This window comes from Cavia porcellus, unplaced genomic scaffold (genome assembly GCF_034190915.1).
Source record: "Cavia porcellus strain 051 isolate PalLab524CR breed Dunkin Hartley unplaced genomic scaffold, mCavPor4.1 scaffold_16, whole genome shotgun sequence".
NCBI classification, from domain to species: Eukaryota; Metazoa; Chordata; class Mammalia; order Rodentia; family Caviidae; genus Cavia; species Cavia porcellus.
In genome coordinates, this window is record NW_026947499.1 from 43,216,078 (window position 1) to 43,239,359 (window position 23,282).

The 23,282-nt window shown below is 38.6% G+C and overlaps 1 protein-coding gene across 2 annotated transcripts in view; it reads left to right on the plus strand.

The window, feature by feature from the left end:
- The window catches only part of Shisa9 (shisa family member 9), a 299,624-nt gene that overhangs the window by 257,168 nt on the left and 19,174 nt on the right, over positions 1-23,282 (plus strand). The window contains exons 3-4 of one of the 2 annotated variants that reach the window (XM_003477762.5): positions 15,191-15,346; positions 22,127-22,174. In XM_003477762.5, coding sequence (XP_003477810.2) covers positions 15,191-15,346; positions 22,127-22,174 — 204 coding nt within the window. The remainder of the gene's footprint in view (positions 1-15,190; positions 15,347-22,126; positions 22,175-23,282) is intronic. The other variant, XM_003477763.5, reaches the window with a different exon arrangement.

Below are 23,282 nucleotides of genomic sequence, written 5' to 3' on the forward strand. Positions count from 1 at the left end.
AAATAAAAAGAACGAAAACACCCAAAACCAAAACAAACCATCAAGAAAAAACTTAATGATTTTTAAAGGTCTCTTTCTTTGAGTTGGACTTAGCTCAGACATTCAGAGTTTTACAACATGAGAGAGACATCAGGTAACTGGGAAACTCCAGTCTATGATGCAAATGGTCATGGCAAACTTACTTTCTTAGCTTAGATTTCCCAGATAAGCTCCAACGAACCATTAACTCTCCACATTTACAATATTCCTGATGTGTTTGTTGAATGTAGAATTTTAAAAATAAAACAAACAAACAAACAAACCTCCCCCCAAACACAAAAACTTCCATACTTTATTCCTATGAGGAGACATATTCAGCGTATCTGTTGTCTTTCTGACTTTCAAGAGAAAATGACAACTTGCAGCCCTGTTGGGGAATATTTTTCATGACAAGTTTTTGTGACTCTGCCTCTGCATCAGGTCCTAGAAGGTTAGACCAGGTGTAGAGGATACCTAACCCCAGAGCAGCCTGTCCATGGCTGAAATGTATACATAGAATAGAAAAATGGAAACTGATCAAACTAGCACGCAAGCGTTCAAATGTCTGAAATTGTGAAAATCAGATTCAACTATTATCAGATCCGAGTTACCAGTGTGGCAAAGAGCACAGAATAGGATGTAAAGTCCTACTTCCCTGGAAGCTGATGTGAGAAGCAGTCTTCTCAGTGGTAAATTACTTCTGCTTCTGGAGACACCTGGTGGAACCATAGAGTCAATCAGAGTAACATCTGAATCTTGTGATGAGTGTTAGTTCACTTTTTTTCATTAAAAACCATGTCCTATATGTTTACCACGAGTGTTTACCATGAGCTAGACATTTTTCTGGGCACTGGCATTATACTAGTAAGCAACATAGACATGGTCATTGCATATCTGGGGGAGAGGGGACACATACCAATTAAATAGTCATGCAAGTAATTAAATTTCTATAAATTAAAATCATAAAGAAAAGGGTATGATATTTGCTATTATTATGTTGCCTTTTAATATAAGAAGAATTAATATTATAATTACTATGGTGGGAGAACTCTGATTTATATAGGAAGCAGGCTCAGCAAAGCTTTTACTAGAAAAATGGATATCCAAAATGATGAATGAGAAATCAGGAGAAGAGGGAATATATATATATATATATATATAAGAGCTCTGAGGGGGACCATATTGTATATATTTGAGGGTTCAGATGGGAGCTCATTGTGCTGGGGGAATGGTACTGTCTTGTGTCTGTAAAGGTGGGCAGGGGCTGGATCTCACACAACCTTGTACATAAAACAAATATTACTTTTACCTTAAAGTGCTATGGGGCTTGATGGAAATGTGTTTGAACAGGAAGTGATTTTGTAGAATATGTATATTAAAGATCACTTTGACTTGTGGGTAGCTAATGGGTTGAAAGGGGTGACAGGAAGAGAGATATGTCATGAGGTCCAAGTCAGAGACAATGATGGTTTGATTTAGAGAGGAGATGATGGAAATGGGGAGGGGGAAATGAATCTGGAAAATATTTTGATGGGAGTATCAAAAGAATATAGCTTTAAAATATCCCTGATATGTATATTTTGGGGTAGGGAGGAGAGTATGAATCTATATTCACTTAAAATTGCTCGAAAGGAATCAGCAAAATATCAAGAACAACATTACCTTGAAACTCAGGAAAATCTTGAAATTCGCATCATCAGTAATAAACATGGTACACAACTGCCATCAGGTGTTATGGGTTGAGACAAAGACACAATGCATCATAGAGGTGATGATGACAGGAAGCTTCATAGTGCTAGAATAGCTAGCAAGTTTGGAGAAAACAGGATTCACTCAGAAACATTTTGGGTATCCCAAAATTTGACAGTGGGTTCACCCAACTTGCCATAGTATTTTGCTTATGTTGTTTTTATTATTTTGTCTCTTTGAGTTCATTTTTCCAGATAATTTTGAAATAGAGCAAGTTCCATGACATAAGTATTACTCCTTTTATTTTATAAACCAGGAAAAGTGGGATTACAAGGTTTAAATCACCTACCTTGGGTCATGCTGCCAAAACTTCAAGTCTGGAATCTATTGTAAAAAAACATTTTTCCCCAGTGCTTCAGAAGTAATGAATTGGAAGGAAACCTTCCCTTTCCTCTTTCGTTCCCCATCTATATCACTTGCCACCTACTTTTATTTCCCAGCAAATCTTATCCTGCCCAGCATTGGGGATGCTCCATGTGTTGGCCACACGTAGCTTCAACCTAAATGGAGCCAAAGTGGTGCACATTGAAAAATTCCTAATAAAACTCCTAAGATAGAATCATCCAGAAGCTCCTTCAAGCCTGTGTAGAGTTTCTCACAAACTTGATGTATTTACTTTCCATCCTCCACGCATGAGGAAAAATGCTATTATTACCTGATCTCTGTAGGATCTGTCTTTCATGAATAAACTAAGCCCAATATTCTCACTGGTTTTATTGTCTTGCTTTTTTATTCTTGTCATTTGCTATCACAGGCATTAAATGGTCCAAGCATTTATCCACCATACACATTCTCCAAAAAGAAAAAAAAAATTCAGGGCAAACAAAATGACTGTATTGCTAAGACAATATATTACATCCCATGCAATTTTCTTTGAGCAATGTCTAACTTCTGGGTAAATCACCTTGCTTGCTGCCTGTCATATAGCACGTGACTGGGGAAAAAACACCTCCTTTTATCTTTTCTATATTAGAATTCAGTCCCACTTAAGGGCTAAGCTGCACATCAGTGGACGTGAAGTGCTGAAGGAAATGAACATATTCCTTTGATCTAAAAGAGGTATGGGGAATAATAACTACTCACATGGTAAGAAATTAGCAGAATACTATGCATTGAACTGTGCCCCCTCAAATTTATATGCTGGAGACTTACCTAGTGCCTCAGAATGCGACTTTATTTGGGAATAGGGTCATTGCAGATACAATTAGTTGAAATTAGTTCAGGCTGGAGTAGGGCTGGCCTCTGTCCAACCAGACTGTGTCTTTATTAAAAAGGGTAATTTAGATACAGATATTCAAAGGGCAGATGCCATGTGAAGATGAAAGCAGGCATCTATAAACCAAGAAATGTCAAAGATGCCAGCCAACCATCAGAGGCTAGACGAGGGTCATGAACAAATATTTCCTCATCACCCTCGGGTGGTGTGAACTCTGTTCACACCCTGATCCTTGGTGTTTTAGCCCTCAGAATGGCAGAAAACAAATTTATGTTATTAAATAGCTTAGTTTGAGGTACTTCGTTATGTAAGTCCTAGAAAATTAATCAAAAGAGCTATAGGATTAAACTGTGCTTTGCTTAACAATGGGGCTATATTCTGAGAGATATGTTTTAGGCAGTCTGTCCTGGTGCAAACATCATGGAGTGTACTACATGGACTAAGATGACTACAATGTCACTAGGCAATAAAATCTTATGAGACCACTGTCACACTTGTGGTAATATATAGTACACAGCACATAATTCCATTTAGTGAGAGGGTGGAGTTCAGGAAGGTCTCTTGGGTGACATGGTGCTTAAGCTGAGTGTCAGCATTAGTTTCAAAAAAAACATAAAAAAGCATTTTTCAGAAGAAAATTAATTTTTTTTCATGTGATTGTTAGTAGACAATTTATTCTAAAAAGCTTGGGTATCTAGTTTGTAATTCCACCACACATTAGCTCTTGAGACAAAGTCCACAGATTGGCTGCTGCTTACCATACAGCGATAAAGGAGACTAAAAGTGATAAGAGTACAAAGGAAGACTACAGAATAAGGTCATGGAAGGGAGAGTGTGAAAGAGAAGGAAGAGTGGAAACTCAACCATGTTACTGTTAACTAGTGAGGGAGGGAGCAAATATCCATATAGAAAATGCCTGTAGTGTCCACTGGTTCATTAAATAATCTTTTTTATTTATCATGATGATGCTCAGCAATCAATGGTGTATTAAAAACACTTGTTTTAGTCCATTTTGCTATGACAGAATACAATATTGGGTAATTTATGTGGAAAAAAGTTGATTTATGCCATTTTTAAAATTTTTGTTTTCTCTTTTGGTTCTATGAGACAGGCTCTCTCTATGTTCTGCAGGCTGACCTTTAACTTACTGTATATCCCTGGCTGGCCTGCAACTTGCATTGATCCTCCTGCCTCAGCCTCCTGAGTGCTAGGATTATCAGTGTTCACCACCATGCTCAGCCTATTGCATGGTTTTGGAGGCCGAATAACACCTACTATCACGGTAACTAATACAGTCCCATGAGCACTTCATTAATCCTGCTTACTGATCTAATTACCTCCTAAAGTTCCACTATCCATCATCACTATCCCACTGGAGACCATCTTCACCTTGAGTTTCAGAGAGAGCAACTGTATTCCAATGATAGCAGTAGCCTTGCCAAGATCCTCTATACACTGTGGCTTCTACATATATACATGATCCTCCATCAAATTAAAATTAAATTTCTCCTGTTCTTTTTGCTATTTTAATATTCTTTGTATTCAGATTTTTCTAAAACTGGGCTAGGTGGCTCCATCTTGTGCTTTATGGGCACACTTGTTTTGCTGTATCATAGCACTAAACATGCTGATTAACCATGTGACTATAACTTGTCCTTTGTCTCACCTGTCATATTACCCATCAGCCTCCCATTCTGAATTTTCTTCTACTTAGAGCACAACCTGAGACTCTGAAATGAACCTCTGTTCGCCAGAGCCTGCATAAAAAGTGGCTGAAAGAGATCATTGAATAAATATTTAACAAACTCATTTTAAAATGTTCCCATCATACATGGTCAAAATAAGAAAAAAATATTTGCATGCTTAAGGATACAAACCCTTGGGTAACACAAATGGCTCATTTGCCAAAGGATTTTACAGTTATCTATGTGTATATGTTTCCTTCATTGCAAGTTCCTGCTGGTCCCTCTGTCACTGAGATTCAATAGGATGGATTTAATTCTTCTTTTACATGAAAATTTTTCTGAGAACATAGCTTAATTTACTATGTTCTCTTTTCACAAATACAGGCTATTTTTGAGTTAGATTTGATTTTTTTCCCTTTGCTTGTGGCCAGAGATGAATCTGCATGGTATTTCAAACTAATTTTTAGGCTTTCTTCTCTAAAAAATGTTGGGCATAAAGATTTGGAAAGGTTAGAAAGGAAAAACAGAGCTAAAAGCCAAAGTTCTGTTCTGATTTCTAAAAGTCTATTGTCTTCTTTGTTGTTGTGAGAATTACCAGTGCATCTGGCCCCAGCAGGGACTTCTACCCATTCCCTCTCACTGGTCCAGTTTTGATACACTTGAATAATCAGGAACATGCTCAAGAATTCTAGCCCAAAGGGAGCCTTCTGCAAACCTTATGCCCTTTTCTCATGGCAACTTCATTATGTTGTTTTGATTCCCTGATGATCAGATACATGTATTGGATGCTTAAAGTGTTTCAGGTGAGATACTATACATTGTCTATAGAATGTCTTTAAACATCATAGTAACTTCCTCAGGAAGCTGATATGCTCCAAATTTAGAGCTTAGAAAACTGAGGCTTGCAAAGACTTTATTTCACATCTAAAGATGCTTTGGTAAAAGGGAGAAAAGTTTGAATGCAAAGTTCACCCAAAACTCCACTCTTGTGTTGTCGTTGATGGCAGTATACTTGAAGACAGAGATCAGGATGAGGTTGTATCTAGTGGCCCAAAGAGGTGACGGAAAGAGTGGGGAGGTGGGAAGACTATGGGCAGGATTAATGCGGCCTCATAAATACAGTCCCTTTTGGTGTTGAAAGTTTGGAAAAATTGTATGATATTCTGTATTTGGTAAGTAGTATAAGAGCTAGAATTCGTCTACAAAGCAAGGGCACAGGTAAGCTCTACATGAAACGAGATATTCTCAGGACTGAGCAGAACTGCTTGTTTTCTGGGTATTGCAGGAAGTTCTCTGGATAAGAGAAGAAACAAAAAAACAAAAACAAAAGCATATATCTTGCCAGGGGCGTTTTTCTTTCCGACGGGAAACTGCAGGAGAAAGGAACTTGAGCCAGGAGATTCTTTTTCCTAGCACATTTCAGTGCTTACTCTCGTACCTCTCCTGGATCCTTACTCAGTGGAGGAAGCACAACTGTTGCCATCGGACTAACCTGGGATCAAATACCGATACTGCTGTACCAGGCTCTGTGATTTGGGGCCATGTGTTATTACTGGGCAAGTCGCTCAGCTTGAGTGTTGGTTTCCTTATCTATAAAATAGTATCATAATACTTAGAGAAGTGGGAGTAAAATGGTTTTACATGAAGACTGTGTTTCTTTTTCATTTTTAAAAATTCCTATATATTTGTAATTCATGCAGTTTTCAATCATCTTGGAAATGGTTACGAGCACATATTACAGCTTGGTTTTTGTTCTTCTCTTCTCTTCCCTGCCCCTCTTCCCCCTCTTTCATCGGAGTCCCTGTCCCCTTTTTCATACTAGTTGATATTATTTGTCATAGTTCATGTTATTGCATAGTGTTTACCTTAGGTGAGGTTATTAGGTTCATGCACATGGCACATCTTTATTCTTATTTCCCTCTGCTCTCGTCCTGCCCCTCATCTGAGTTCCCTTAGATGCTTCCCTATTGCAAGAGATCCATCTCCTTGTTCCTGTCTATCAGTCCTGTATCACTTTCTTCATTTGTGCTTTGCCTCACTCACATGAGAGACACCATATTGTATTCAAGCTTGTCTGTCTAATTTATTTCACTCCATATTATATTTTCCAGATGCATCCACTTTCCTACAAATATCTCAAATTTGTCACTCTTTCTAGTCAAGTAGTACTTTATTATACATAGATAACACATTTTGTTTCTCTAATCATCTGTTGATGTGTACATAGGCTCCTTCCAGGACTTAGCTATTAGGAATAAGACTCAGTATTAACCCTTCGACTAAACTAAAAGTACTTCAATAAAAACAGAACCCACACCAGTCTTGTCATCTATCACTATTCTTCCCTTCAAACCTCACTCTTAGTGCCTAATACTACTCATCCATACACCCCATTCTTCCCATTCCATCTCACCTACCGTGTCACAGAGCAGTCACAAATAATAACAGTCATAACGTGCATAGAGAATAGACAAAAGCGAGAAAAATAACTGTAAGAACTAGCGTATGAAAGTATTGTAACATTGAATCTTTTGCTGCTGTATTAAATAGGAGCATTTCTTCTGGAAAAACAAATGGACAGAGATGAAATCACTTAAAGTAATAACAGAAAGAGTAAATACTAGCACCAGACATACAAAGCTGAAAATTATTCACAGGAAGGCACATCCTACTAAAAATCTCAGAATAAGACACACACAAAAATAATGTACCTTTTGAATTTGGAGTTTCTGAGAAGACAACTTTTATTGAATTGGCCTGTGATGTCCATCTGATTAGGAGACTGGGGTGAAGTACAAGGAACCCATTACTCCACAATGACAGGGTCTGTAGTACGACCCTCGTCTAAAAGCTGTCAGGTTTGTAAGAGTCTCTGGAACAGTCAGCTTGGCAATCTTTCCATCAGATTATATCCCTGTTCTTAACAGGCTCAGCTACTCTGAGACAGCTCAGGGCTTCTTCACAATGAGATACTGCCAGAGGCCCCAACAGGAGCGGAACAGGAGATTCTACTCCCAGGATTTCCCTCAACTCTCCAACATTCCTCCCCATACCCTGGGTTTGTATCTTCCTCCGCTCTCTTTTCCTTCTCAGAACCTCCCAGAATCAGCGCAGACTTCCCATGTCTTTTCTTCTCCAGCTCACCTTTGTTAAACTCTGTTGTGTTTAACAGTGTTAAATCTTGTCCTTAATATGCTAACAAGTGGAGATGAAAGGATTTAGACAGAAAAAAAATCTTCTACAGATAATAGCATGATTAAAAACTTCTATTATCTGGCTACAAAATCAGTTTTTCACTGTCAGAAATTTGAATATTAACTTCCACAAAAGCAGTAGGGAAGTGTCCAAGGTAGTGTCCTAGTTAGACTGCAGGGCTCAAAGGATGGTTTTGCTACTTTCAAGTAATATTAATTTGAGTAAAACTTCTTGGTTATTGTTTCCTCCTCTGCCAAATAGGTTCACAACAACAGCTCATAGACAAGTTTGAAGTACATATGGAAATGTCTGTTACCTATAAGTCCCATAACATGATTATTACACATACAGGTCTATATTTACTTTCTCATTCATCATCATCATCATTCTCACTACCAGCACCACCACCATCAGCAGCATTTTTCTTTGTGTCACTTCTGTAATAAACAGAATATAAATTCCTCACCTCACTCAGACACATGGAAGCCATAGGTCATCCAAGGGAAAGCTCATATACTCAGGAAGGCAAAAAGGGAAACATACGTTAATAATTTGAAAAATACTTAGCTCCCAAGCATTGTATGCTAACAAAGTTGTTTTCTACAGGGTTATGGGCTAAAATTTTGCTGTTGCTATAAAAATATAATAAATTTAATAATTAACTAAAGGGATAGTGAATGATAGGAGACAGGCTTATCACTGCTGCGATGAAGAGTTACAGGTAAGTCAGGGGAGAGGGCTGGAATCATCCATTTGATAATGGATTTGAATTGGAGATGTGAGGATGGGTTAATGCCTGACATAGGCACAGATGGTTGCATATATAGGTATTTATAGATAGAAGTACATTTGTGTGTTATTATTTTTAAAAAGTTTTCTAATTTCATCAACTGAGAGAGGCTCAAAGCAACTACAGTGTCCCTACATGCTAACACCCCACTCCAGTGAAACAAGTGAAGCTCCCTGAAGAAATGGTTGATCCTTGGGCTAAGATAGGGAGTATGCAAGTTAAGTCTGGGTAATACTGAATTACCAAAAGCGGCACAGGAACCAACCGAGATAGTTTCAGTTGGCTAGACCTTCAACAATTTGATAAAAAACCCCAAATTAAGTAATATTGGATTATAACCAAAAATATAAAATACATACTCTTGTGCCCACACTGCAAGAATAAATGATCAAATGAATGAACAAATACATGAGGCAGAAGAAACAAGTCTCCCATGAAGAATTCTGAGCAGTTTATACAGACATGCTCTACTCAGTGAGGCAGAACATAACTGCCTGACCTTGGGCGTGGATGATGCACAGTGACTTATTCCAAAGACTAAAGGATGGAGAGAGAAAGTAGAGTCATTTCAGAATGGAGAAATCTGACAAACACCACCTTGGCTAGGCGATAAAGTTAACATCAACAGTGATAAATCATCCTAGGACGTCTCCTTGATAGGTTATGAGGAGAATGTCACTTTACTTCTGTGGTTTTCCTTATCCAACCCCATAACCCCAATCTAATCATGAGGAAACCATGAGACAAATTTCATTTGAAGGACATTCTACAAGGTACCTGTGCTCCTCAAGACAATGAAAATCATAGTCTGAGCAACTCTGCCAGCCAAGAAAAACCTAGGAGACATTTAATGTGATACCTGGATGGGATTCTGGAATAGAAAAAAGGACAAATTGGTAAAAGTGAAAGAAATCTGAATGAAGAGTGGTATTTAATAATAATATACATTGGTTCATTCCCTTGTAACAAGTGTGCCCTACTATGCTAATAATAGGAATTGGGTCTAGCATAGATAGGAACTCTTTATACAATCTTTGCAGTATTTCTGAAAATTTAAAACCGTTCTATGATATAAAAGTTAACATCACTATGTATCATCCCTACATCATTCCCCCATTAAGCTGATACAAGGACCAAAGGGGATAGTATATGTAAGAAGTGCATATGCCTTTCCAGGGCCATTCTATGATTCTATGTTATTCTTCCTTGTGATAGGTTTTGAAGGAGTTACTTGTATTGTCTTTCCTCTAAGACAAGTCAAATTGATTTAGTCTTTTGTACTTTTATTTTCTGCATAAATTCCTAACACCCTTTCAGTGTTTGTAACTGAGCAGTTTTTACCCTGACCCTCTTTGAATTGCATCCACTTTACTTCTGTGGAGTGACTAAGATATAAGCACATAATAACAGTACTTAGACAGTGGTTACCTTGGTGCAAGGCTGGTAGGTGCTTCCAATAAGAGTAACTGTATCTTAACTTTCTTTGAACAGGATTGTCAGGTCTATGAGGCTCCTTCTCTGTATTAGGAGGGAGAGCATAGGTGTGTTGCCAGCTTCTTGCTTGCTGATGGAGGGTCTTTCTAGAACTCAGTGCCATAAGACAGCAAATGCTCCTTCGTTTTTTCTAAGAATTATAATAAGTTGCAAAATTATAATGAGGTGAGGATAGTTTTTTATGGGATCGGGTAGGGAGAATAATTTACAGAGGGGTCTCTGGAGTTGGAGTGTACCTAAAAGAAAAATCATTTTACTAAAAGCAAGACATCACTGATACTACCAGATTCCTCCATGGACAAAACTGTGCAAAAGAAATGCTGTTGTGTGTATAATTACATATGCATGCATATGCATACACATATATCTTTGTCTCTTTTCTCAACTTTGCAAGAGCAGTATATTTGCAGACTATAACCTAAATGTTGCCCGGTCTACACTCTTGTTTTCTCTATTGTTCTACTTTTATTAGATGCCAATTTGGGTTTTCCTCCCATGTACACCTTCTCCTTCTCTGAACGGATTTTGGGGAAAACTCAATAAAGCACCCAAGCTGCCCATTTTCTAGCTGGTAAAATGAAACAACATTTTAAAACTCAGCCACAAATGTATGTTTAATAATTCTTGATGACTTCCCCGAGACTAAATTTTAATATTTCTCAATATCCATTGCCTGGAAGCTAGCACAAAGTGGCTATCTAAAACTGCCAGAAATTGGCTTCCTGTGGTTTTGAATGTGAAAGCGGGAACATGATTTTGGGGCAGCCTTATTTCTCTTTTTGAGAGGTATCACTTTGGTGGGCCCTCTCTGTCATGCCTACTTATATTAAATAATACTCCCTGCCCTTGAGGTAGCCCAAGACTTGATAGAAATAATCTAAAAGCAAATACTCTATAATGGAATATTAAGTATTCTGTTTAATAATATAAAAGCTGTCCCAAGATGTCCTTTGAAGAACATCTCTACAGGTTTTTTCCTCCCTTAATAAAATGGCTAGCGTCTCCAAAGGCAGGATTTGAAATAGGATTTGAGCATAGTGATGGGTTTTGGGAAAGAGGGAGCAAAATATGGTAGAACAGTTTACTCTGGAGTAAAGTTTGCAAGTGTCAATTCTGACAGTGAAGCTGGTGTTTGAGATTTATTTCCAGGGAAGATAAAACATTTGGCACTGAACCATTACTTGATTAGTCTACCAGTGTCTTTGCTTGTTCTTTATGTACTGCTCAATATTTTAAAGTTCTATTTCTAATTGGCACATAATAACTGTATGTATCTATAGAATATAGTGCAATATTTTATGTAAAGGTCAAAGAAGTGTAATGAGCATATCCATGGGCATTTCTTTGTGGTGAAAACATGCAAGATCCTCCCTTCTAGCTATTTTGAAATATGTATGGTTGTAAACTGTAATCACCCTACTGTGCTATAGAACACCATAACGTATTCCACCCATCTAACTATAACTGGACCTGTTGACCAGCCTCTCCCCATCCTGCTTTGCCCCACCTGGAAAGTTTCGCTACAGCTCTGCAGTAAATCAAGAGGCAACAGCTTCTCCATTTTGATGCCAACTTCAAGCTTTGCCTTTTTCACTATGGCAGAGGTAGCTGATTCTGATCAGTTCCAGCTTCCCAGAAGGAATCCAGACACAAATTTCATTAGTCAAAACTCTATGTTGCCAGTGAGAGGAGCCTTAAAATATAACTAGCTCTTTAAAGGGGAGTGCCCTTATTCTCTCAGTTTCTCATAATGAAGAAAGGTTTTCTTTACATGGAAGGTTCAGTATCACTTGGCTTCATGACCTTGTGGTTTTTTTTTTTTTTTTTTTTTTTTTTTTTACTGTAGTGGTTCTAAAGAGAAATATTCATGGATGAAATCTGAGGTGCTCAGTAGGGATTGTATTCTCCTATCCACTCAATCACTATGAGAGAAAGAAGAATTATGATTAGTTTGATTTGGGTGATGTGCTCACTTCTATGGCCAAAAATGTGAATTAGTGTAACATTTGAGCCCTTGCCACTTCAGAGTATACACACCCGCTTTTCAACTTCCAGCTCTTACATCTCTGGGCAAGGATGCTTTTGACCATTAGGGCTCACGCATTGCCTGTAGACATAGCAGGTTGTGTATGTTGAGAAATTAGTATCTCCTTGGAATAGCCCTCTACCAAAGATTTAGATTTTTGGTGTAAAAATCCAAAAGGCTCAACCCCTGTGATTTCAATTCCGAGGCATGCTTTTAGCATCATGCACTAGAGTGAGATTCAACTCAGTTCATGACAGTTGCATGTTGGTTGGCATCACATTCTGTTTTCTTCTCTCTCTTCCATGTCTGTCACCATTTTGTAAGTATTTCTTAAGCCCATTTTCCAGATATGCTTACACTTGAGACCTTATCTCAGTAATTTCTGAGAAAATACAAACTGATTTATCATGATTAGCAGCTTGTCACATGACTCGGATGGAGCTAAAGCAGTACATTAAAGGAGTTGACTGTTCTAAATATACAGAAACAGTGTTATCTGCTGAAAACAGACAATCACATACAATGACAAACAATGAGAATTTATCATAAATGTCTCATTGGATCAACATTTGGGCAAAAATATTTCTGCTTTGACATTCCCAGAGGAAGCAGACAGGACACCCAGCAGGTTGGTTCAGGAGAAGAAATGTCAAGGCATCCCAGAGTGGAAACCATGCCTTTCCTGCCATGGCTTTGTTTATCTGAGTCCTCTGCTCCTCCTGCTGAATCTCAGCCAAAACGCTAAGAAGTATGCTTTCACCCCTTTTGATGCCAGTCTGAGTTGGATTAGTTGGTTTATGCTTGGTGATGTTCCTTTTAGTCATTTGAATTTATACAATGACCTTGGTATGTTCAATAACAAAAATACACTGTTTGCATTTGTGCATCCTCTGTGGCCTCCCTCTCCCTTTCCATTTGGTTTCATTGGTTTTTAAAGCCAAGCATGTTCTATATGTTATGGGTTGAGTTGTCTAGAAGCAGAGCCTGGGACAGGGGTTCAGGTGGATGTGACTCTGCGGAAGTTATTTTCAAATACTCTAAAGTTTGAGAGAAATACAATGGGGAAGATAAAGAAGCCACACAAAGATGAGGGTCTCAGGTGAAGTCAAGACCAGGGATGATCAAACTATGGATTTTGGACCAAGCTGGAGCTACATGATTTTGCAAGTAAAGTTTTATTGAAACATAGCCATATCTACTTGCTTTTATATTATTGAGGACAGCTTTCAAACACAGTGGTAGATTAGTTACAGTACTGGCTAAATGGCTTGCAAAGCCTGTACTACCTGTACCTGTACCTACCTGTACCTTTACAAAAAATGTTAACAATCCATCCCTAAATATGCCTCAGTTCATAGCGAGATTCACAGTGCCTATTGCTCCATAATGTTGCCTTCACTTTGAAGCAAATGGCTGGTCTTGGCACCTTAGTGTTAACCATAGATTGGTTGTCAACCATGCATTCTTTGCCAGTCACCTCAAGTTTCAAGGGTGAGATGCATGAAGTGAATTAAACCCAAGTTGGTGGCTCCATCAGCTGAGAACAATTCTCTGGATACGAGGGGCAGCTGTGAGCTTTTGGCAGTCAACATGTATAGCAACTGGGAAATGCGTAGGTGCACAAGCCTGATAAGGGACTTTTCAAGGTATCTGCAGCATAGAGTGTAATGTTCATCTGGATTGATACCAGTGCTTCATGAAGCTTGAGAGACCTCAAATTTCCTGGGTGAAATTGAACCATCATTGCCTCACTTATACTCCTTGTATTCAAGTTCATCTTGCCCATTTTCCCATTTTTTGCTCTCATGATGAAGATGGGGCCTGTTAACTCTCCCAAGTCCTGCCCAGCCTTTCTAGACAAACCTTTTTTCTCTTGCATACAGGTGCCACCTCTCACTTTTGAGCATCCCAGTTCCTTCCAGCTACAAGGCCCAGGATGACTTTCCTGCCCAAATACTTCTCTTGTGCCTTTTCTCTCCCACTCAACTAGGATTCTGTTCTTCCTCTAACTCTCATCTCAATGGTTGTTTCCTCAAATGACCTTCTGCAGTCTCTCTTCCTATGGATCCCCTTTCCTTGTAACAGCCAGTATGTATTATGTATGCTTTTATATATTTTATATGCCTTATACAAACCATAGCACACAAAATAGGCATAGACTTTTTCCTTTAAGAAAAATGCTGTATTATTGGTATTATTTTGCAGATTTCTTCCCTATTTAACAATAGAAGCCACAAGAAAATCTCCAGTTTGACATACATAACTTATTTTAATGTATTTTTCTAACAATTGCAAAGTATTTCATCATATATATATAGTATACAATATATGTACAGTAATTTTAAAGAATTTCCATGGTAACAGGAGTTCAGTTTATTTTTGTTTTTTTATTTTATATTAGAGAACAATGCAATTGTGCAAAAAATATCACTGAACAAAATTCTATACAATCTGATGCTTATGTATCTGTAGGCTCAGTCCCTAGATATAGCTATTGTTGGTAAAAATATGCATTACAATACACAGTACAATTGAATTTCAAGACACAATACAAACTTCTTTTCCAAAAGTTATAGCAGGTTCCTTGTCTACCAGGCGCTTATGAGGAATTTATTTTCCTAACACCTTCACTAATGTGTCCTCAATGATTTTAATATTTGCCCACCTCTTGACAAAGGAATGACTTCTCATTGTTCTTCTAATTTACATTTCCTTGACTATATCTGAAGCTGAGCATCTTTCAGCACAAATATTATTTTGACAACAAAATAATCTCTTTATCATGAGATCTTAACACGTTAATTTATGGGAGCAGCGGAGATGTTTTGAGTGCGTACTCTGCCTTTGAAAATGAAGTCACTCCTATCTCCTCAGCTGCTCTCCAGTGAGTTGTGTTATTTACCTTTTGCTATTCTCCCCCTTTTGTTCCCAGTTTTAGTTTAAGGCATTTGATGATGATGCCAGTGGGTAAAAGTCCTGCCTTCTCTATAACTGTCTCTCTGTCTCTTCACTTTCAGATACCACCCAGATGAACAATGCAGTACCCACTTCTCCTTTGCTCCAGCAGATGGGCCATCCACATTCCTACCCCAATCTGGGCCAGATCTCCAACCCCTACGAACAGCAACCACCAGGAAAAGAGCTCAACAAGTATGCCTCCTTGAAGGCAGTTGGTAAGGCCTCTGCATGGATCCCTGTTTTCTTTCTCCTCTCTCTTTTCTCTGTGTTGTCTTTCTAAACTTCTTCCTCTCCGATTTTTTCTACCGCTTTGTCTTTTCTTCACCTCTCCTTTTATATTGTTTTTCTCTGCTGTTCTCTTGGTCTTTTTCATCTATCTATCTATCTATCTATCTATCTATCTATCTATCTATCTCTCATCTCTCATCTGGGTTTCTTTATATGAGACCCAGGTTATTGAGAACCAAAGTCCCTTAGCAGCCTTGTCTGCCTAAGTTCAAGTCCTACTTTACTACTTTGCTATAAAAAGCAGTGTAGTTGGATAACAGAAACGTGTCGGATAAGATTTGTTTCCTGGGTAAGAGGATCTGGATGCTCAATGTAGTGCCATTGATACTCGAAGCCTTTCAGTATCATTTATCTGTCCTAGTGAATTCTTAGGAAGCCAAACATGGAATACAGGTCTCTGAAATGCCTTGCCTATGCAGCCCATCCAATCTCTGAGGGGTTAGCATGCAATGCACATTCCTATCGCAGGCAGCCTCTGATACTCTGTATGTAAATATTCTCTGGAGTGGCTCCTGGAGCCACCATAAATTGAATCTTTGCCAGGTGTGCAACATTGTGTTAGATCTTTGCTCACACTGCCTCATTGATCCAAAGAGGAAGACATACATTATCCCAATTGTTGGGTTAGGAAATGTACTCAAAGAAGCTGATTTAACTTACCCTACATCAAACAGTGAAGGATAATAGAGCTGAAATTGAACTTGTATTTTTATCACTCCAGAGCTAAGGGTCCAACCACTGCCCTGGTTCTTTGTAGCCCATTCCCCACTCACACTTGCGGGAGGGTGACAGTAACCTTGACAGTGACCAAAGATTTGAAATTTGCTTCCAGAAGAGTTCCACTGGATGGGAGCAGTAGCCACATCAGTTACTGATTCCTGATTTGTGATTGGCTGTGGCAACCTTTGGTTTTCCTAAGCAAGTATCTCTTGCTTGTGGATGTAAATTACTAGAATCATGTGCAAAATAGGTCAAATATGCCTATGCCTTGTCCATATTTTAAATCTTTAAAATAAGCTAAAGATTTTAACTAAACCACTTGAGGATGAGATTTAGTATTGAACATTTTTACTGAGCTCCCAGGTGCTTCCAAAGTGAAGCCAGTGAAGCTGGGGTTGAGAGCCCCTGATTTAAGCCCCTCTAGCCCTCTGCATCCTCCAGGAAAACCAAGGTCCATCTCAAGCACTTTCTCTGACTCCCTCTTCCAAGTATTTCACTTTTTCCTACATCCCTATGCATTCTTTTATGTTTGTTTGGTTGGGTTTTGGTGCTGAGAATCAAACTCGGGACCTTATGCGTGCTAGGCAGGCACTTGCACCACTGAGCTTTATACCTGGCTGTCCCATGCATTCTTCATATAGAGGAAAGTCCTCTTCTTTCCTTTTCACTGTGTCCTATGAGGTTTTTTTTCCCTCCTTATCTCAGAGGAAATAATTTCAAGCCAGTCTTTCTACTGTATCTGTTCCTTCTTTTGAGTTTACTCTGTGTAGAGCTGAAAAGAGCCAAACAGATACAGGTTCAAGCCCTGACCCTGTTACTTTTATGTGACCTTGGGCAACACTTAGGTCTCAGTGTGCTGGCTTATAAAATGGGAAAAAAGGTACCAATGAAGATAAAGCAAAGTGACATTTTATGGTCATATATATATATATATATATATATATATATATCCTTTTCTGATTCTGTCTCATAACATTCTCAGATGTCCTGGAGAAGTCTTTTCAATTATCTTAAATGTTCACCTTTCAAATAGAAAGAAGAATTGACTGTGAGAGTCCACAGTAATAAAACAATTCACTTTTGCCGAGATTCTATTATATTAGTAGACTATACTAATTATATGACTCCTTCTGGTCTTCGAATGTTTGTAAGGTTTATTTATTTTAAAAAATTTTCAATATTTTTGGTTCCTGAGAAACTTTGGGCAAGTAAAGACTTCACAATCCTCTTTTGTTTTTCCACTGCCAAGCCCTGCGTTAGAGATAGGATGGAAATGCTTGTTGATTGAGTTCGGAATGAAATATCCTAATTCTGTTAACTAACTCCAGAACCCATAGTTCAAGCACTACCTTGTGTCCATGATACTTGTGTTAACCATGGGATATAAACATCAGATTCATGAGGGAAGCACAGGAAAGCCTCACATCAGGCCAGGCAAAGACTAGGCGATTAGAAGTCTATCTTTAGTAACTTGTATTCCCCATCTCCTAAGACTTCCAGATGGAATCATTGAAAGAGGGATTGACCAAATGTATAGCAAGGTCACAGGTTGTACAGATGGACATAGGCTTTTCTAAATCTGGAGGCTTGGGTGGCATAATCTACTAGTTACTCATGTTTCATTCTTTATTTTCATGCCCTACTCACTATGTCCCCAAACTACAGATTTCCTCTCTTTTGTATGCATGTTTGCATAGCTTATGCAGCCTAAGGATATTCAAATCTACTCTCATTTTACTAGGAAGGGGTGAAAGCTGTTGCCAAGGGAGCAAGAATTAGGCATCTTCACTGTGATGTAACTGTGAAAGACTTCACACACTATCTGGTGGCCTGCCTACTTTTCTGAGCTCTGCAGTTCAGTGATAAATGGCACCTGCTGTTGTATTTGATTCCTATTTAGGTATTAAAAAATCAGCCTAGATGTTTTTCTTTTTCTTTCAGGGCTGGTCACGCTATTCTATGAAGTTTATTTTTCTGCTTAGGCTTAGAATCTTTCTCCCTGCCAATACTTAGTTCCTCTTTGGGTAAATAACAGTGAAATATTCCAACAGAACTTTATACTCTCCAGGATTTATGCAAGTTTCTGATAGATAACAAATATCTGCAAAGATTTTGAAATTAAATTTGCAATATGGAAATCTATTTGTCACTCTTTATGTAACCCTTTGTTCCACAAATTAGGGATTCCTAAAGTGTTTATTGAATGAATGAATGAATGAATGAGCCTGTCTTTGACAAGAATCAAAGAATAGTTTAGATATAAGAAAGCATTCTTATGTCTCTAGAAAACTGAAGCATCTCTCTTGTCCAAACCATCTGGACATGGTTAATGCAAAATTCTTCTTTTTTATCCTTCTTTCAGATAACTGGAAGCTATTGGGGGTTTTAACTGAGGCTCATAGCTGGCCTTGTGAGCCTCCATCAAGTGGAGGACCAGTTTTGAAGCAGGATAAAGAATGGCTTGACCCAATAGTTACCCTAGAGTCCAACATCTGTCTGCACCAGTTAACTGCAAATCCCATAATAAATGTTCTTTCAAGGGTTCTTTATTAAGGCATAATGTGATCATGGTGTGAATGATGAAATGCATTTCATTAATGAAATCATTACCACCCAGGGGAGAAGTTGTTTAAAAATGGTTTGCTGTTGAAAGCTCTGTAACTTCTCATAACTAGACTCATTTCCTGAAAAACTTTAAGGAACAGGGAGAATTAGTTAGCCTCTAGGGCTTGCTACTAAGCTTAAAATCTACCTCTGGAAAATAAATTCTCATGTACAATTTAATATCCAGAAACTGAGGTTTATAATCCAAAGCTCCATGTTGGCTCAGTCTCTGGCTTCACTTAACTGTATGACATTGAGCCAGTTACTCAGTGGCCCCAAAGCTCCATTCCTATTTTAAAATTTTAACATTAAGAAGTAAATAATTCCACTCATTGCTGTTACTGAAGTACCTGTGGGTCTGCTGATTTCCATTTGCTCACTGCTAATGCTGCAGGATTAAAACAAAAACAAAAACAAAAAAAAAATTGAAGAAAGGGAGTTAATTTTTGGTTGTTCCCCAGATAAAATTCTCCCCAAACTCTGTTTTATTTCGTTATTTTATTTCACCCTCACTCATGGTTACAGAGGGATGTTTTCTTTTTAAAACTCAGGTATCAGGGAATATACAGCATGTGGCTGCTGAATGGTCTCTGTTCTCAAGAGACTTGATACTCAATTATTGGTAAAAGATGAGCACACATTAGGGAATGTCAGTGCTACCTGTCTAGAACTCTGAAGGGGTGTTGGGTATGTATTATCATTCATTCAGCTTCATTCATTCATTCATTCATTCATTCATTCATTCATTCATTCTTCAAACAATGAATCTAGTGTCCCTTGATTACAGATTCCCACTAAGGCAAAGACCGGATCTATCTTGTTTGTCAATGCATCCCTGGAATATTGCACCACTTGGGGGTACCTAATAAGTGCTTCCAACCCCTATTTGTAAAACCAGTGAACAATACTGTGACGTATGTACATCAGGTCAGGAGCCCGAAATGATCTGAAGAAGACAGAAACATAGCATGACTTCTGGATGATGAATTGATCTGGACTGAGTATAGGACCCAGCTAAGACATTATCAAGGAACTGCAAAAATTATTCAGCTTCCAGTTTCATTTTCCCTACCTGTAAAATGAAGATAATAATAGTAATAATACACAGCTAATGACTTAGAAAAGTCAGTGTTATAACTAGCTAAAGTTCTTAGCCTTTCACATAGTAAATACTGAAGCATATTAAACTCTCCAGCCCACAGTCATTTGTTGGTTATATTATTCCTCTAATTTTCAAGATAGACTGGTATATTAACTTGAAGTTGCCCAGATTTCATTTTTGAGGGAAGAGGAATTAGATCTATATTCTTTACTTCAGTTTAAGAAAGACATGAATGAAAATTGGCTCACATTGTGGATGTGATCAAATAAGCAAGGAAAAAAAAAAAAGCAGCGAATTGCTTTTCTGGGAATCCCAGTACTCAGCAGAGTCAGCCCAGACATCTCCACATTCTCCATCTATAGCCTGGACAATGAGGGTCTAGAATGTAAATTCCATCTAACAAAGGTTTACAATTCACCAAAGAAAGGTTTCATTTCATTCAATTGACTCTCCTTACTAAGACTGCAGTGAAGGCTTAAACAGTTTGGAAACATTTTCCACTGAGGTTGAAATTGAGAAATGTGTCATGTTCATACCCAACATGTAATGGGAAGATTAGCTTAAGTGCTCTTGTTCCCTGGCTGGAGCTGTCCAGGTGATGGGTAGTTACAATGGGAGAGCCACCCACAGCTCTTTAAATTCCAGACCCTTCTTTTCTATTCATTGGGTTCATTTCCTTTTAATGAGCATTTTTTACCTAATAAACATTTGCCTAATGTCCACTACTGTCACTGAGGACTTAAGTATATGTTTGGTACCACATGTGCCATCTTATTGAAGTCCCTTATTGTCAGTGGATTTATGAAAGAAATTTGTTACTGCTTTGTTAGAACTAAACCCTGTCTTCTGTTCCAGGGGCAGAGGTGATGAAGGAGTGTTTCCTGCCTTTGAGGCAAATAATGATGGGCTTGATATGGGGGTGGGATGATGTCCTTGGAATCAGTGACTCAGGAACTGGTCAGCCTTGTATCTACCACAGGAAGATCACTATTTCCAGATGACCAGGGCTCTGAGTAAAAAGAAATACCAAGTCACCCCAGGAAGATCCAACTTAATTTCAACTTTCCTTTAATTTTCCATCTGTTGTGAGTGATGAGAGTGTAGGGTTCAGATCCTCAGAAGGACTGTGGCAACTTCAATGTCCTTTGTTATGCCTGGGAGGCCAACCAGAAATGTTTAAGTGGAGCTGGATTTGTGCTCTACAATCATTCAGATCACTGACTGTTCCCTACATCTCCTCGTGGCTGACAGCCTGAACTATCTCTGGAAATAATGCAGACAGTGTTGAGGACTTGGACTTTCCAGGTAGATTTCTAAGAAAAGAAAGGGGAACTAGTAGGACTCAGTGATTAGTCAGTCATCCAGGTAATGTGGAGAGACCATCATGTGTAAAGTGACTCTCCTATATGTAAAACTCAGTCTTACAGAGAAGGAATTTCAAGAGAAGATGGAGTATGGATGTAGTCCTTCTCATCTTCCTTTATTTTACAAAACGGTCAGCATGGGATTCTGTTAATAATGTGAGATTCTCTGAGGCCTTGTTTAGAACATCTGAAAAGGAATTCAATTTGGAGAAACTGATTTATAACAAAAATTCTAGGCAGACATCTATTCTGTAAAGCAATGGATTATTCACTATGGGATTCTCAAATAACAAGCTTGATCCATTTAGTATTTAGGGGAATTTCCATATTATAGGAAGAATTATCCTTTGGAGAAAATTGGATTCATGTATTTATTCAATAATAGTTTTCAAACATTGACTTCATGCTAGGCACTATGGTAGCAAACTATCCCATCCAGCATTTAAAATTATGACCAGTGGAATCTGTCCCAAACTTGAACTTGAAGCTTGGATTTGGAATGGGGGGGGGAGTTTACAATAAAATAGGATCAAAATATATCTCTTGTCATCAGAGTGTAGTTATCAGTGACCTCATATAACTCAAATATTCCTCTTTGTAGTTGGTTGAAATTGTGAAACAGATTTACTGTCTAAGAATTCTCTCACCACATTATATAACTGAAAATATTTGAGCCCTTTCAGGGGGCTTCCTTTGATCTTGTGCTGGGCATTAATACAGTTCTGCCTCGAGACTTTGCACACAGATGCACAAGGTTTGCATGTTCATACTCAGATCTGCTCTGTTTCCTGGGTCCCCTGAGGGTTATCCCTACTGGGGGCTGCAGCTGGGGCAGCAACAGCACTTGGGTATGAGAGAGTAACAAACAGGACCTGCCTGGCACACAGATCAGCATCTCTTGGTTGTCATTTTTTTAGGAAATTCTGATGGTGACTGGACAGTGGCGACACTTAAGTCACCAAAAGGTACCGTATGGCCTTTTCTGCCTCTTTTGTCTAGGTGTTGTCAAATTTAATACATAATGAAGAAACAGAGAGTTCTGGTGTCTGTATACGACCCAGTGTGAATTTGTGTCTGCCTTGGCTGGTATCTCTAAGCTTCGATGTGTAGGGGTGTGTGTGTGTATATGTGTGTATGTGTGTACATTGTACATGTGTACATGTTTATGTGGCTTAGGTATGGTCTGTGTATGCTGTGGGTAGTTATTGGACTGTGTGCTACCTCTTGTTTCTAAATATTTGTTGCCTGAAGGAAAATTCTTCTGCCAGAAAACATCCCAGGTAAGAAACCCAGAAATTTTGCCACAGAAATCCACAAAAGCAAAATGGTAAAACACGGTAAATTAATGTGGGAAACATGACTTCTGATGAGAGGTAAATACAACCATGTGAATAAATTTGGGGGGAATAATTAGCCTTCTAGGGAAAAAAAATGCTACTTTTTACTTTCCTAGAGAAAATAGTGAGGAGAAAGACAAGGAGTTAGCAGACTTGAATCTGAGGTAACTGGGTGACTAAATCATGTGGTAGCTATAATTAATGAACCCTCTACTGTGTGTCAGCACTCTGGTCCTTCATAGCCATTTTGTCACTTCATTTTTCAGTGATTTGAGTATGTAGGCATTGTCATTCCCACTTAGAGACACAGAGATCTGAAGAAGGATAAATTATGCCTGTGTAAAGTCACACAGCTAGCTGCGAATAGTTTCTCTGCAATTTGAACTCACAACTGTCTAATAGCTAAGTTACTTTTTCCCAAGGGGAAACGGGAGCAGCTCTTTTCTGGACAGACCAGAACTACTTCTAATTTTTCATCCTTTGTGTATTCCTGGGTTCATAATAGAAAGAAAGCTGCTGACCCAAGGAGGTGAAGGTAGGACTCGTGAATGAGCCTGAGCTGAAGGACAAAAGCACAGCTCTCTGCAGGGTATTGGTATGACCATTTTGCCTTCTCAAAAGAGCATTCTGACTTCCAAGTGGAGAATGATTAAAGAGAGTGGGATGCAACTGGGGGCATCTACTCAAAGGCTTTTGCAGGCAGGTGTGACCTGCAGTGGGGTGGGTGGAAGGTGGA